General features: G+C 32.8%; 1 protein-coding gene across 3 annotated transcripts in view; it reads left to right on the forward strand.

Annotated features, from left to right (window-relative positions):
• MAN1A2 (mannosidase alpha class 1A member 2) overlaps positions 1–14558 on the forward strand; it is a 143542-nt gene that overhangs the window by 94459 nt on the left and 34525 nt on the right. For all 3 annotated transcript variants that reach the window (XM_060090359.1, XM_060090360.1, XM_060090358.1), the window contains exons 9-10: positions 4959–5074; positions 8918–9137. In XM_060090359.1, coding sequence (XP_059946342.1) covers positions 4959–5074; positions 8918–9137 — 336 coding nt within the window. The remainder of the gene's footprint in view (positions 1–4958; positions 5075–8917; positions 9138–14558) is intronic.

Consider the following 14558-nt stretch of genomic DNA (forward strand, 5'->3'; position numbering starts at 1 on the left):
TTTAAGGACCAAAACTATAAAACTCTTAGAAGAGGGACAAATCTTCATGACCTTGGATTTGGGAGTGACTTCTTCAGAAGCATAGGCAACAATAGAAAAAATAGATCAATTGGATTTCATTAAAATTAGAAACTTGTGCATCAAAGGATATTGTCATGAGATTGAAAGGCAGCCCACAGAACGAGAGTATTTGCAAATAAATGAGAGTTAATATTTTCAAATCATATATCTGATAAGGGCTTAATATCCAGAATATATAAAGACCTCTAAAACTCAACAGCAAAAAAGACAAACACTCAATTAAAAAATGGGTAAAGGACTTGAATAGATATTTCTCCAAAGAAAATATTCAAATGGAAAATAAACACATGAAAAAAATGCTCAACATCGTTAGTTATTAGGGGAATGCAATTAAAAGCATAATGAGATGTCACTTCACACCTACCAGGATGACTGTAATCAAAAGGACAGATAATGAGTGTTGGTGAGGATGTGTGGAGAAATTGGAACCCTCTCACACCACTAGTGGGAATGTAAAATGGTGTAGCCACTGTGAAAAACAGTTTGATGGTTTCACAATAAGTTGAACATAGAATTCCGTATGATCCAGCAGTTCAACTCCTAGGTATCTACCCCAAAGATTTGAAAGCAAGGACTCAAACAGATACTTGTATGCCAGTGTTCACAACAACATTATTTGCAATACCCAAACGTAGAAGCAACCAAAGTGTCCAAGAGATGGATAAACAAAATGTGGTATATACATTCAATGGAATATTATTTAGCTATAAAAAGGAATAAAGTTCTGATACATGCTACAACATCGATGAACCTTGAAAATATTATGCTAAAATGAAAAACGCCAGTTGCAAAAGGACAAATATTGTATAATTCCAGTTACATCAGATATCTAGAGTAGTCAAACTTACAGAGACAGAAAGTGGATTGGAGGTTACCAGGGGCTTGGGTGGGAGGAGAATGGAGAGTTATTGCTTAATAGGTACAGAGTTTCTATTTGGGGTGATGAAAAAGTTTTGAAAATAATGACAATGTTTGTACCACATTATGAATGTAATTAATGCCACTGAATAGTACACTTAAAAAATGGTAAAAATAGTAATGTTCACGTTATATGTATATATTTTACCACAATAAAAAATTGCAGTAAAAAACAATTCTTTCATTCATACTTGTTTTTTCCTACAAAACAAATCCAGATGACTTCTTTAGAGTATGTTCACTCTCAGCATTTATTAATTTTGAGACTGTTATAAAAAGAGCTATTCACTGGTTGTTTTGACAAGAGGTCTTTAAAATTCTAGGGGAGCTATCCTGATATCCCTTTAGCAGCTGCAGTCCTTTTAAATTGTCCAATTTGTTCCTTTTAGTATTTTTGTATATTTTGTATCAGTTTCTGAAAAGTGTATCAAATTCCATTATTATCTTTGAGCAGTATACATCTGTCATAACTATAAATAGTCTGCAAAACAAACAGTGAATTGAACTGAAATTTAACAATTCAGCTTTGGCTAACTGTATTATAATTAGAGTAATGATAATTCTGTGACATGCACACAGCAATCACACAGAATAGTTATGGTAATTACCTTCAGGAAAAGTACTTGGCAACAGATATAAAAGAATATAGTGAGCAACCTAGATTTAAAGGCACATCATTAATATCTTTTTTTTACTTTATTTTGTCACTAGTTTTCTAAGTACAATACTTAGTCTGTGCTGTTTAATGACTTAAGTGAAGAAAATATAGAAAATTTATCATTACTGATTCACTAAATTTTATACTACTGATTTAAAAACTGTGAAAGAAAAGCAAGAATGGGTATAATATTTGGAGTTAGAAGACTAATCCAGGCTTTCCTGCTTAATAATTTAGATAAGTTATTTAACCTCATGCCTTTGTTTCTTCATTTGTTCTGATTGTACTTATTTTAATAAGACAGTTGTGTGGGTCATATTTTTGAGATAATAAATATATTTGAAAATGCTTCATAAACTATAACACATGATACAAGTATTTTTATTCTAGAATTTCTTGTAAGAACACTTCAAGAATTAACTTCTTAGAAACCTGCCATTAACTTCATGACATGCTAAGACAGATAATATGAACCATTGGTATTTAGTAATACTTTATAATGTGTTATCAATTTCTGAATTTCAAAAGGACCTTGGAGTGACATGGTTCATCAGATTTGACATCTAGACAGGCATGGTTCAGTGGTTCAAGTAAGAAAGTCAGACTGCGGGGTGATAAATTCCGTAGTTAACCAAGGATTGCAGGTGTCTGCTGTGTATTTATTTATTAAGCATATAAACTTCCACTGGAACAAGAGTCTAGAAGAGCTGGAGAGAGCCTGTCAGGCAGGACTGAGACTACATCCTATAACCTAAGTAACCTGTAACTAAATCTGTAATGCCTAGCAATAATTAACATACCTAAAAATCATTTCCCCTAAACCGTGATGCCAAAGACTTTTGCCTTTTCCATCTTTTTCTCGTTATTTCACCTACTTTAATTTTATGTTTTCTTCTTTATGTTTTCTTTTCCTGCTCATTTATTAATCCTTAGATCTACAACATATCCAGAAATAATGTTCGAGACCAAAGTGCAAAATTTTAAAAATGCCCTAAATGTTATTTTAATGACATTTACAAGTGCCATGCTCCTAAGTACCATTTGTGTCCTTTGATCACTTCATACATTCTCTCTGAGTAAACTCCATTATGGCTCAAATACATTTTTATAAACCCCAATTTTATAACTCCCAAAGTTATACCCCCAACTTATCTCTCTCTGGATTTCCACATGTTTGTTATATCCATTTAGCTATCCAGCTAGTCCCTCAAATTCAGCATGCCCAAGATTCACACTCCTTCCATTTTAAGCCATTTCCCCCTCTAGTATTCCCAGTTTCAGTGAAGAGCACCACTGTTCACTCATTTGCCCCAGCAAGAAATCTAGACATCATCCATGATTTCTCTTCCTCCATTCTTTCAGTAAACACCTGATAGATATCAAACCAAAAGAGTGTGGTAGAGTCAAGAAAAATTAGATTATTTTAAGATGTTAATAATAAGAGGTAGTTTCAGTTGAAGGGTAGAAGTTGATAAACCAAGCGGGGGATTCCTGGAAAGGAAGCAGAAGTGGTTAGTGTCCAGAGCTAGATGGAGTGCATAGAGAAGGAACATTTCTTCCTCTTTAACAGGCAAAGGGAATAGATAAATTGATAGATGGGGGTATAGAAAGTTGAAACATACATTTTTGGGGTGAATGGTCTGTGTTTTTTATGTGAATTTGAAGGCTTGGTTGTCTGCTGAGAGTAAGGAAGAAGGTAGAGCTATAGAGGTCTTTTGAAGAAGAGATTTCAAAAATCTGCTTTAGGGAATGGGAAAGGGCAGTAATCAAGGGGTCATAGAAAAGTTGACAAGCAATGCTGAGGTTCTCATTGGCGGTGAAAATTGTGAATTTGGGGATAATAGTAGAGTAGACTGACAGGTGGGCTGATGTTTTGCTGGTTGCATGAAATAGGTGAACAGTGGAGCAAGGATCCTGAATGGTTGGACAAGAGGATCACCTGTTGCTTCCTTTCCTAACCAGCCTAGACTGCATAGGATCCAAAATAGCGTGAGAATATGAGTACGTTTAGTCTTCTGTGTTACCTGTCCTACAAATCCCAATACTTGTATCAATGTAGCCATGTACCTTTCGCATTCACCTACAGAGTCAGCTGAGCATTGCTGATGAAAATCATCAGTAATACAGGGTAAAGTCACTATAAATTTATAATTTCCAATTCTAACTGGATCACCAGTACCCCTCACAACTCTAACTTTGATCAGTTTACTTTTTTATTCTTTACTCTCCTTAAGTCTTCTGTATAAACCTCCTATCCATCCTCATCTCTCTTTTGACTGTTTCTTTATTTTCAATTTCCTGGGCAGTTTTAGTTTAGGTATGTCTTTAGTAAAAAGTATTTATATAGATTATTAAAATAAAACTTTAAAAAATTCCTGTGTGAGAGTCTCAGTTTATTTTAAAAGATGAGTTTAATTTAATTTGTTGATGTTACTGATAGGTTTGGGCTGATTCCAAGTATCCTTTTAATTTTGTTTAAAATAAGTATACACTTATGAAAACCATCACCACAATCAAAGTAATGAACATATCACCCCAAAAGATTTCCTCATACCCCTTTATGATTTTTTTCCTCACTCCTTCCTCGAGCAACCACTGATCTGCTTTCTATCATTACAGATAGGTTTGTATTTTCTACAACTTTATATAAATGCAATCCTTTATATGTACTTTTAATTTTTGTCTGGCTTCTTTCACTTAGCATTATTATTTTGAGATTCATCCATGTTGTGTATATCCGTAGTTCCAAGTACAGTTCCACTTTGTGGAATACCACAATTTGTTTATCCATTCACCTGTTGATGGACATCTGAGTTATTTTCACTTTTGGGCTGTTACAAATAAAGTGCTTTGAACGTTCACACACAAGCCTTCGAGTGGACATGTGTTCTTCTTTCTCATGAGTAAATATCCAAGAATGGAATGTTTGTATCGTATGGTAGGTGTGTATATTAATCTTGTTAAGAAACTGCCAAGTTGTTTTCCAAAGTGGATGTACCATTTTACATTCCCATCAATAGTGTTCTTTCACATAATCACCAATACAAAAAAAGACTACTAAATATGTGAAATACCACATCCAGGAGAAAAAGATATCCTAGAAAATTGGATACATATTTGAGGAGAGTGATTATGGTATACTCCTACTGGACTAAATTTGAAGTATGTTGGAAATACGGCTGTCACTATAATGTTTAAATTATTGGTCTTAATATAGTCATTGTAATTAAAAAACATTATTTTTTATCCTCTGTCTTCTCTTTCTTCCACCTCCATCCTTCTCTTTTCTCTTTTGTTGCAGATCATACATCAGTTGGCGGGCTAGGAGACAGTTTTTATGAGTACTTACTAAAAGCATGGTTGATGTCAGATAAAACAGATCATGAGGCCAGAAAAATGTATGATGATGCTATTGAGGTAATTATTATCAGAACATTTACCTAATTAACATATCAAATATATGATGTATTTGATAGAAATTGATGAGCATCTGTACATATTATATACATTCCTTAGAGTTTGTTAGTATTTTAATAAAATAGTCATATATTAAGTTTTTCTTTATTGTGGCACTTTAAAGAAATTGTTGAGGAATTTAGTGTAACATATTTATATATGAAAATTTATCTTAATTACTTGTAGCTATTTTCTACAGAGACTGGAAAAGCTAACTTCACATACTTTTCCATAAACATTTCTTTTTTGAAATGACCCATTAAACCTACATGTTGAGAGCCTTATGGGTAAATAATAAGGACAAAACACTTTTATGGTACTTTTTACGTGCCAGGAACTGTTCTGACCCCTTTTACATATGTGAAATCATTTAATCTTCTCTACCATTTTATACATGAGGACCTTAAGGTGCAGAGAGGTTAAGTAACTTGCTAAAGGTTGCATAGCTTAGTTAGTGATGGAGCCTGGAACTCGAGTCTAGATCCAAAGCCTATGCTCTTAACCACTATTCTGTATTGTTTTATATTTATGTAACCTCGTATCACAGTGTAAAAGTTTAAAATTGGAACAAGTTTCATTCTTGGAAACACTTATATGTGATACCTCCAAGTGGAAACTGTGAAATAGAAAAGTGATTTAATCACTTCGTAAATTATTTGCTTTCTGATCTAGTATAAACCCCTATCCCTGTAATAATTTAATCACTTTAAAAAATTGTGTATTTTGTATGTAACATCATTTCTGACTCTAGTCAATGATCCATATTCAAAGTTACAGTTGTTTTGTATTTAAGTTAAACCAAGGATCTTATTACCCATTTATATCCTTACTTTTTGAGGAACTAATCCCTATAGTTGTTTGTAAAAATGCACAGGAGTTGAACTAATATGTGGCATTATAGTGCTTCACCCACTGTTGGCATTCAATAAATGTTTCTTGAAGGAGTGTGTTGACTAAGAAATTGAACTAAATTGATGTGTAATCAGGAATCTCCACTTTAGTATGTGACTTCTGAAATTCTTTATGAAGACCTATATTTTGAAAAGTTGGAGAATTTTATTGTTATTAAACTTTAAACCTAGAAATTTTTATGATGCATGAAAAGTCATTATCTAGGAAGAATGTAATAATTTTAGAATTGCAATGTTGAAAATAGCCACCCCTTAGTCATTCTCACTAGTCTCTGGGTTCCTTGAAGACAGACTGATTTGTTTATTATTGTCTAGCATGACCTGAAACAATAGGTATTCAATAAGTATTTGATAAATGAATGACTGTATTTACTATTTTTATTTTTGAGAAAGTGTGACATCATATACCACATAATCATTTTTTCTTCATAGTTTGCTGCTTTCTTGTAATATTTTGAATCTAAAACCATTTTCTCTTGTTTTGCATAATGTTTCCTAAAGGAAAAAGAACATGATATTTGTCATTGCTTTTTTAAAAATTTACTTATTTTTTCTTATTACTTATCTGTTTTATACATATTAGTGTATATATATCAATCCCAATCTCCCAATTCATCCCACCCCCACCCCCCTGCCATTTTCCCCCCTTGGTGTCCATACGTTTGTTCTCTACATCTGTGTCTCGATTTCTGCCTTGCAAACCAGTTCATCTGTACTGTCATTGCTTTTTAAATCATATATACTTTGAAAAGCATGATACCTGTTTTGAAATTCAGTCTCATAAATTAAAATATTTTCCCTGAATCATCTGCTATATATGTGTCCTAAAATCTTTCTATATTTGTTTTCTGTGTCCTGTTTTTATTAGTTCTTAAGTCTAAAATGAGCACCTACTAAGTGTGTTTAAATAACCAGTTGGCTAACTTTCATCTTGAGACATGTATGCAGTTTTTGCAATGTTAATTATCTTCGAGGACTGTTAATTCTGTTAGGAGACAGAGTATATACAAATTGTAAAATAAATGACATGTGGTATGCACAGAAGAGATAGGAATGATTATGAATTTTAAGATCCATTCTAGTTTGAGATAAGTCATTTTTAAAATTTGTCTTTCTGAACTAATATATTTAAATTATTCCATCCTCATCTTACCTTTCTCTACACTTATGGCTACCCATATTCCTGGTTCCTACATCTTAGCTTTCTTTTTAAAAATTATGTAGTTATGGGTTTTATATTCTGATCAAGTTTATATTTAGTCTTTATTTAAAATAATGAAGAAAAATTATACCTTTTTAAAGGTCCCTTTGGAGCAAGAAATTAATGCCACTATTTATGAGGATTTGTTTAACACTTTATAATAGAAGAGCAATAATATTACTCTTAACTGCCATTCAAAAATTTTTATATAAGTTGAACTCTTAGACATTTGTCTTAATTTTACTGAGAGAAGGGAACCGTACAAGAAATTTCAGGGGTCTGTAAGTGAATTGTTGGTAAAAAGTTTACCCACATGTTAGATGCAGGGAGGTCCACAAAGATGAAAAACATTGTCCCTTTACTCAAAAAAACTAATGTTTTCATTTGTGCTTCATAGTGCTATGGTTAAAATAAAACAACAATAAACACTTATAATCCAATGGTAGTCCCTTATTATTTTGCTTATCAGCTACCCCTTCTTCCTCTAACAGGTCAAATACAATTATCAAAGAGTACCATTTATTTATAAAATGACTTATTAATTGAACAATTGTTGAATGTATACTACACTTACAGGGTTTGTGGAGTGTAAGATGATGAATAAGGCATAGTCCTTGTGTATCTGTAGAACAAACATTATTGTGATAAAGAACATAGAATAAATTTTTCAAAAGCTGATGGTTATTGAGCTTGTCAGAAAACAGCCCACAATAAAAATGTGAGTTGAGTCTTATTACTTTTTATTGTCAGAAAAGTATAGTATTTAATTATGTATAATAATTTCCACCAAAGAGAACTGAATTAATGCAATTCCTTATACTTTTACAAAGAAGTACCTCTAAAGGTAGAGAATTATTCTTTAGCCCCTCTCAGCAAAGTCTAAGAACATGGTCCAAAGGAGCAAAGCTCTTAAACTTTTTCATTTTTAAAATGAAATGTGATTGTTGGACTCTACTTCGTGTTATATTCAGGTTTAATGTAAAATATTTATCTTTCCATTCCCACTGCTTTAAGGAAAGTTGACATTTCAGAAGAAGTAAAATTGACATTGTCCCATGGCCTCTCTTAACCCTGGCACAGCATCCAAAACAAATGCCTAAGTCTGTGAAGTAAGGGACTAAGGAGTTAAGTTTGAACTTTCAACTGTTTTTCTAAGTTTTATAACATATAATGTATCTCACCTGATATGCCTTTTTAAAACACTTTGACAAGATGTATAGTTACATGAAAAAGAAACCATTTTAACTGATTATCAAAATCACATTTTTCTGATTAACTTGGGTGTTTTCTTCCTATTCATTTTTTGTTGTATGAAATAGAAAATAAACTGGTAGAGCCTCTGGGTTATAACTTGTCGTCCTGACCTCAATTGACTGATTATTATGAATTTCATTTAGAGCAAGAAGAAAAAACCTGTAATATGGGTAGTGTTGTGTTGAAAGGTAATCTTGAGGCCAGTCTCCTCTCTCCCACCTTGTCTCATTATACTTGTGATTTGGATATTTGTTCAAGATTATGTGTAACTTGATTGCTCACTCCCAAACTTAATTATTGTAAATTAAGTCTTCCAGTTTGGGAAAGTTACAGCTTTGTAGTATTTCATATTACCAAGGTTTTGTGTGAGAAGGATGTAGTAAGTTTGAATACTAACACTTTTCCTCTAAAATTCTGAATATCTACTCTTTCTTACAGGCTATAGAAAAACATCTTATTAGGAAGTCTCGGGGAGGTCTTACCTTTATTGGAGAATGGAAGAACGGGCACTTGGAAAAGAAGATGGGGCATTTGGCCTGCTTTGCTGGGGGAATGTTTGTACTAGGAGCAGATGGTTCTAGAATGGATCAAGCTGGACATTATTTAGAGCTAGGAGCGGAAATTGCACGTACATGTCATGAGTCATATGACAGAACTGGTAAGAATATTAATAATGCTAATTACTTAGTCTAAAATAAATTCTAAGATAAAAATATGTCCAGGAATTAGAAGGGAAATATATAGGCAGTTTTTACTTCAAAGTAATTTATTCTAACACAGTAAATCATTTTCTTAAAAACATGAATTTTAATTCTGAAAATAATGTTCCTTCATCTTTTTAAAAATTATTATTCTGAATTCTGTAGGGCTTTTAGGGATGTATGGGCTAATGTTTATTTTAATATAGAAGAATCCATTTCATCCATTTATTTCAGCTTCTGTAAAATCAGTTGCTTAAAAGAATGCAGAGTTGATTTAGGTTACATGCCTTACTTATAAAGATATTAGTTATATTGAGTGTATAATTGATATCTAGATAACTAGTAGTTTGTCTCTTGGTCAGTTCACCAATAATTTTAAGTTGTTTGTGCCTTTAAAAAGAACCTGTTATGTTGCTTTAGGCAAATATGTGATATTTCTGGGCTTCAGTGTCCTTATCTAAAAAAATGAGGCAATTCTCAGTTTTACAGGTGACAAAAATTGGTTCCTGGGGGCAAAAAATATCTTTAAATATGAAGCATACACACACACACACACACACACACACACACACACACACACACACACAGAGTCAAAGATAGATAAACAGTATATATTAATAATATTTCATGGAAGGAGAAGGCAATTAGGTTTAAATAAAAGCCTGGAGAATAGGGTTGAGAAACACTGGACTAGGTCTTCCAGGTTTTTCTCTGGCTTTAAAAATGTATTTTTAAAAAATTATTATTATTGTTGTTATTTTATTTATTTATTTTTGGCTGCATTGGGTCTTCGTTGCTGTGCTTGGGCTTTCTCTAGTTGTGGCGATGTGGCGAGCGGGGGCTACTCTTCGTTGTGGTACGTGGGCTTCCCATTGTGGTGGCTTCTCTTGTAGCAGAGCACGGGTTTTAGGCGCGCAGGCTTCAGTAGTTGTGGCACACGGGCTCAGTAGTTGTGGCTTGCGGGCTCTGTAGAGCACAGGCTCCGTTGTTGTGGCAAACGGGCTTAGTTTTTCTGCGGCATGTGGGATCTTCCCAGACCAGGACTTGAACCTGTGTCCCCTGCATTGGCAGGCGGATTCTTAACCACTGCTCCGCCAGGGAAGTCCCAAAAATGTATGTTTCTATATGAAATAACGGAAAATGAGTTCCCTGGAAAACTAAAAACTAGGAATTTCTGATTGTGATTTCAGAAGTTGAATTGTTTTAGTTAAATAACTGAATTTATGTTTTAGGGTTAATTCATCATCAGGTACCATGAAACAAATATGGTTGGCTTAAAATTTATCCTAGTTCATAAATCTGTCAAGTTATTTTTATATAATAAAGAATTGAATTTGTGGTGAAATTGACCCTTGAGCTCTCTCAGTAACTAAATCAAGGATTCCATTTCATGACAAAATATAACTAAGTCAAAGGGACATTGAAGCAGATGTTATTTTGTGGTGGTTTAAGTTAGTATATAATACATCTAAAGTCTGTTATCTGAGTTACAAATAGAAGTTAAAATATATTGTCATGATGTTGGTATAGAATGTCAAATATATACTTAAAGCTGAAATTAGTAAAACATTGAGGACCAGGGTGGATATTAAGTGTTTGTACTAGGACCCATGATAATAAGACTTGTTGTTATGCAGCTTTTGACCACAAATCAAATACTAGATCTAAAATAGTAGCATTTCATGCAACAGACATATTAAAATATGGTATATTATGGTTATTATATTAATCATTCACTCCATTAAACATGGAACACATGTTATGTGCCAGGCATTATGCTGGATTCTTACAGGTTGAAGTATGAACAAGATATCTTCCCTGCCTTTGAGAAATTCATAGAATACCAGAGTTACGAAAGGATTCCCTATATTTCTGACTTTCACATTTCATAATGCTGATATGAAACACTGATACTATGAAAAGAACATGTGAACTAGGATGCAAAAATCCCGTGTTTCACTATTTATTATCTGTGAGCTTTAGGCAAATCATTTAACCTTCCTAAAGCCTCAGTTGCTCCATCTGCAAAAAATTGGGGTAATAATACCTACGCTGTCTTCCTCAGAATGTTATGAGTACAAATGAAAAATTTAAAAATGCAGTGTCTGGTTGTTGCTGTCATGCTTGTTCTGAGGTCATTTTCACATTGCCAGTCAATGAACCTGTGACCCTCTTTGCCATCGTATGCCCCAAAAGATTACTATTTGATTTGTATCCTATATTTTCACATCTTTCGCTGTTTTTACTTATCTTTAATCTCACCTTAGATCCTTTAATTAAGAAGTACAATTCTAGTTTTGCTTACTTCCCACCATTACATCTTCTGCTATATTTTCTTATAGCTATACTATAATTTTTTGGCAACCTTGTTTTAAAATATATTCACTTCTTAGCAGTTATTTGGGCTAAATTCATACAATAATTACTTCCTTGGGATTTCACTTCAGTTTGTTGGAATTATAATTAACATTATTTCAAAATCTGGTATTCTTCATATATTCCACTTACTGATAAACATGGCCTGCTGCTTAACACTTAGCTGGGTTTGTAGGAAATGTTGCTGAATCTTTTCATGAGACTGAGCAGTAACTTACTGGTAGTTAAACATTATTATGTCTACATGGGAAGCTAGATTGATACATTGTTTTAGTTTATTCTGAGCTAAAATGCAAAATTAATGCCAAACCAGATCTTAGACTTCCAAAATACAGTACCTTCTTGATCTCGGTTTCTAGATTTAAAAAAAAAAAAAAATTGCTGAACATCATTAAAATAATGACTATTATATAACTTAATTTATTTCATATTGAAATTGGATAACACCTTTCTTAGCCTATGTGCTATCACATTTTGGGGGGAAATTTAATCTCTTTAGATACATATAACATGTCCAATGGACAAAACATCCATTGAACATGGAATAATGGACATATTTTAAGAGTTTCTACAACTATTTTTTCCTTAAGAGAAGTTAATAGGAGGGAAGGATACAGGAAAATTGTTTAAGTTCTTCCCTTACTATTAGCTCATTCAAACTGTATTCAGATTGCCTGTCCCAGATATTCCTCATGCTTTTTAGCTTTTGTTGAATTTTTTTTGTTGACTTAAGTGTACTTATTTTTCCATCTCTACAGATCCTACCAATTTGGAGGACTCATGAATATTTTTTTTCCCATGACTTTACGGACTAATCTGTGCCTTCCTTAAAATTATCTTTTATTTTCTTACAACTGACTTTTATCACATTTGATATTTTACTTCAATTTTTTTTCTTCATGAATGTCTCTTTCCTTTACCTACATTATATGATTTTTGCATCCTCTAGAGTTCTTTTTACCTAGACACTAAATTATTTATGATTTTGACTCAATTTTTACTTGTTGGATCAGTTATTTTCCTTTTAGAAATGATATATTAAATATAAGTGGGAAATTTAAGACAGGGAGTAGAAATTAAGTGCAAGGTAGAATGTTATGAAATTATTTTTTTACAGCATTGCATAGACAAAAGCGCACCTAAGAAATAATGCCCTCAGAAACATGAAAGCAATGATTTGACAAAAATAATGGATGTGGTATGTATATATTACATATCACATACCAATGGTATGCGGTATGTATATATTACATACCGCATACCATTGGATGTGGCTTGTATGTTTTTTACTCACCAGCTCCTCACAGAACAAATATCTTATCTTTCTGGTGTGTTTTATTTATGAAGTTATGAATGACTGATCAGTGAAATAAAATGTTTAGTAAGAAGTCTAAAATATTAGTTCCATGCAGCCAATTTCTACTTCAATTCAGGTGATAATATCATTATAATTACAGAAGTTATTATCTAATTTAAAGTTAGCCTTAAGAGTATCATTTGAAAACTCTGTATGATCAATTAACACTCATAGTCTTTGAGAAAAGAAAAACAAGAACTCCAGCAAAATGACTTATCTTACTATTTATTGGATTACCATCATCTCAGTGCTTATGATGTTTGACTTTTATTATTTTTAAAACATTTATTAAATGACAATATTTGATTGTATGCTAGACCTTGTCAATAAGCTGAGTAGAAGTTTTCTTACAAAACATTGATAATTTCTTAGTTAGTCCTAACCTCAAATCCCATTGAGGAGGTGGTCAGAGCTGTATGAGCACACATAAAGTTTAGCATGTAATTTCAGAGGCTTCTTTGGCACAACATTAATCTCCCTCTTCCAAAGCCTACCATAGAGTTCATGATCCTCAGGTTAAAAACCCCTGCTTAAGTTCTGCTTTAGTTCTCCAAGACTTAGCAGTAAACAAACTGTGGGTATTAACTCTTCTGGATCACACGCCTTGCTTTTAATAGAGCTATCTACCATCACTATAGTGTTTCTAGTTTTGTGTTTTTTCATGGGGGTGGGGAGTGGTACGAAATGCTTTATTTTCACCTCCTTTGAATTGTGATTATTTGGAGTTTATGGCGTCACCCTTGTAATGCTAAAATTTGGCTGCTGCAACACATGTCATGCCAACAACTATGGCATGATTTTGTTTATGGTATAGTTCTTACTCTCTCTTTTCTGAGAAAATATAAAAGTGTCCAGCATTTCTTGAAAGAGGCGAGAAACTTTGAAACTGTTTGCCACTGGTACAAACTAGTAAAAAGAAAGAAAGATGGCAGCTGAGAGTGGTAATTGTGTGTGACTCCAGCACCCCAGTGGAGGATGGTTTTATATTGCCGGGTTTAGGGTGCTGGGTGTGATTAGAAAGAGGTTCTTAAAAAGCCTTTCGTGTAGTGCTGTATTCCAGCCTGAATGGAAGTCATATCATTTAAGGAGTATTATGTAATTTTGAAATATATGTGTTATGGCCATGTTTTAAAATTTTTTTAATTTTTATTTAACTATAGTTGATATATAATATGGTGTTAGTTTTAGGTGTTTATTCAAACTGATAAATAGGCAATTTACTGATGAAATTCTTAGTGGTTGGCGTTTTGAACCTCTTCCTAGCTGTATATACAGAAGCTATAGGCAAAGAGAGATGATTTTTAAAACTGGTTTAAGTTTTAAAAGTGTATTGTTTCTTACTGTGGTATGCTTTAAAAGGTTAGGGACTAAATAAATCTAACTCAAAATCTGAGCTCTAAAATGTTTTCTTATATGTATGTGTTATATTAAAAGGACTTTTAAATTGTCTTGACTTTTTAAAAAATAATTGGTGCACAATACCGTTACCTGTCTCATTTGATTTGGCACCAAAACAGAATATGTAATGTGTTTATGTCTAGCTTGGCATTTGTTTCCAAACGATTACTAGACTTTTGTCAGTTTAGTTAGATATAGCAGTATGTTGATGTACATTATTTATGAGAAATATTTCACATCAGAATAA

The sequence above is a fragment of the Mesoplodon densirostris genome, chromosome 2, assembly GCF_025265405.1.
Source record: "Mesoplodon densirostris isolate mMesDen1 chromosome 2, mMesDen1 primary haplotype, whole genome shotgun sequence".
Taxonomy (NCBI): Eukaryota; Metazoa; Chordata; class Mammalia; order Artiodactyla; family Ziphiidae; genus Mesoplodon; species Mesoplodon densirostris.